The 1,565-nt window shown below is 65.6% G+C and overlaps 1 protein-coding gene across 1 annotated transcript in view; it reads left to right on the top strand.

Annotated features, from left to right (window-relative positions):
• EMIHUDRAFT_253209 (hypothetical protein) overlaps positions 1-103 on the top strand; it is a gene marked incomplete at both ends in the record, with an annotated part of 3,054 nt that extends 2,951 nt beyond the window's left edge. Inside the window, one exon of the mRNA XM_005785372.1 lies at positions 78-103. Within this exon, the coding sequence (XP_005785429.1) occupies positions 78-103 (26 nt within the window). The remainder of the gene's footprint in view (positions 1-77) is intronic.
• Positions 104-1,565: the final 1,462 nt, after the last annotated feature.

The raw sequence follows: 1,565 nt of genomic DNA, 5'->3' as shown, positions 1-1,565 counted from the left end.
CCATCCGCACCCAGCGAGACTGCTTTGGCTTCATTGGCGCACCCACGCGTTCCTGCGCACCTCCTGCCGCACCAAAGGACGTGACGACCTCGCCATTGCTTAGGCGCGCGGGCTACACCTGTTGTGCCGCCCGAATCACAAGAGTCCATACCCCCGCTCACCCTCACTGTTGCGGTTGCCCAGGCGCGAGCTACACGTGCTGCCACCCCGCGCCCCCCGCGCCGCCGCCGACGACGCCGCCCTCGCCGCCGCTGCGCCCGCCCCCGCCGCCACATCCGCCCCACGAGGTGCCGCAGCCTAGCAGCTGCAGTACCTTGAGGTAGCGGTGTAGAGCACGCAGCCTGGATGCCCCAAGGCCGTGCCGGATCTCCCCATATCTCCCCCCATATCTCCCCATGTCTCCCCGTATCTCCACCGCATCTCGCGCAGCCCGGATGCTCCAAGGTCGGACCACCAACAAGAGTGAGGTAGGCGCCGGAGCCTCCGATGGTCGGGAGGATGCTGGACGAGGGCTGGCGGCCGGGCGCGGCGGCGGCGGCAGAGGAGGAGGAGCAGGAGCATGGCGTTGGCAAGGGCGTGCGGCGCACCAGGCCGCAAACTGAGCAGATGATCTGCTTAGCCTCTCCCCGCGGCAGTAATACCTCCCATACCACTCTCCACACGGCACCCCGCACTATCAAACTATTCGCCGAATAGTGTACCTTGCCATCAGCAGGTACCTAACAACGGTATTACCAAGCTAATTCCTAGGGGCGCCTCTGAGAATCACATTATTAGGCTAAGAGTAGTTTGATAGTCGGCGTAGGGGGCGCCGGCTGCAGCTCGAAGTCCTCCCGCCGCCCCACGCTGGCTGGGCGCCCGCGCCGCCGCTCGCAGACTGGGCGAGCGGAGCATGACCTCCCGCAGAGGGGGGGGCGGGGCAGCCTCCTCACCCTCCTCTTTTGACGAGTCGACGCGTGCATGAACAGGCGGGGACACTCTCGTACAGGGCGGGTGCAGGCCCCCGGCCACCTCTCCTGACGCGCGTGGATCGGTGGCTGAACAGGGGCGGCGGGGGCAGCACGGCGGCTTCCCCGGCCTGCTCGCGCGCTGGCGAGGCTGGAACAAGGGGCCGGAGGGCGACGACCCGCTCGACCCTTGGGACCGCGGCAGGCAAAGTCTCAAGTCTCAACTGGTAGGAGATTGCTCACTTCACACCGCCGCGCGACCAGTGGGGATCACGGGCACACGCCGCGGCAGGCTGCGCGACGGCGACCAGTGACAGTGGTGATGAGAATGAGGATCGCGCTAACAATGATGTGAAAGATGACGACTTGTTGGACCGCGGCAGGCTGTCCGACGGGCGGCCGAAGGTGCTGTGGCCCCACTGGGTGCGAGATATAGCCGAGATATAGCCGAGATATAGCCGAGATATAGCCGAGATATAGCCGAGATATAGCCGAGATATAGCCGAGACGAGCCGAGATGGTGCTGTGGCCGTCGGCCCGACAGCCAGGAGATGCGCCGAGAGGAGTCAGATGAGCCACGCCCCGCCGTGTGGAGTAATCTTCATCACATCCACGCGT

The sequence above is a fragment of the Emiliania huxleyi genome, assembly GCF_000372725.1.
Source record: "Emiliania huxleyi CCMP1516 chromosome Unknown EMIHUscaffold_1606, whole genome shotgun sequence".
NCBI lineage: Eukaryota > Haptophyta > Isochrysidales > Noelaerhabdaceae > Emiliania > Emiliania huxleyi.
Note: the sequence above shows the minus strand (reverse complement) of the source record. Positions and strands in the feature narration are given on the sequence as shown.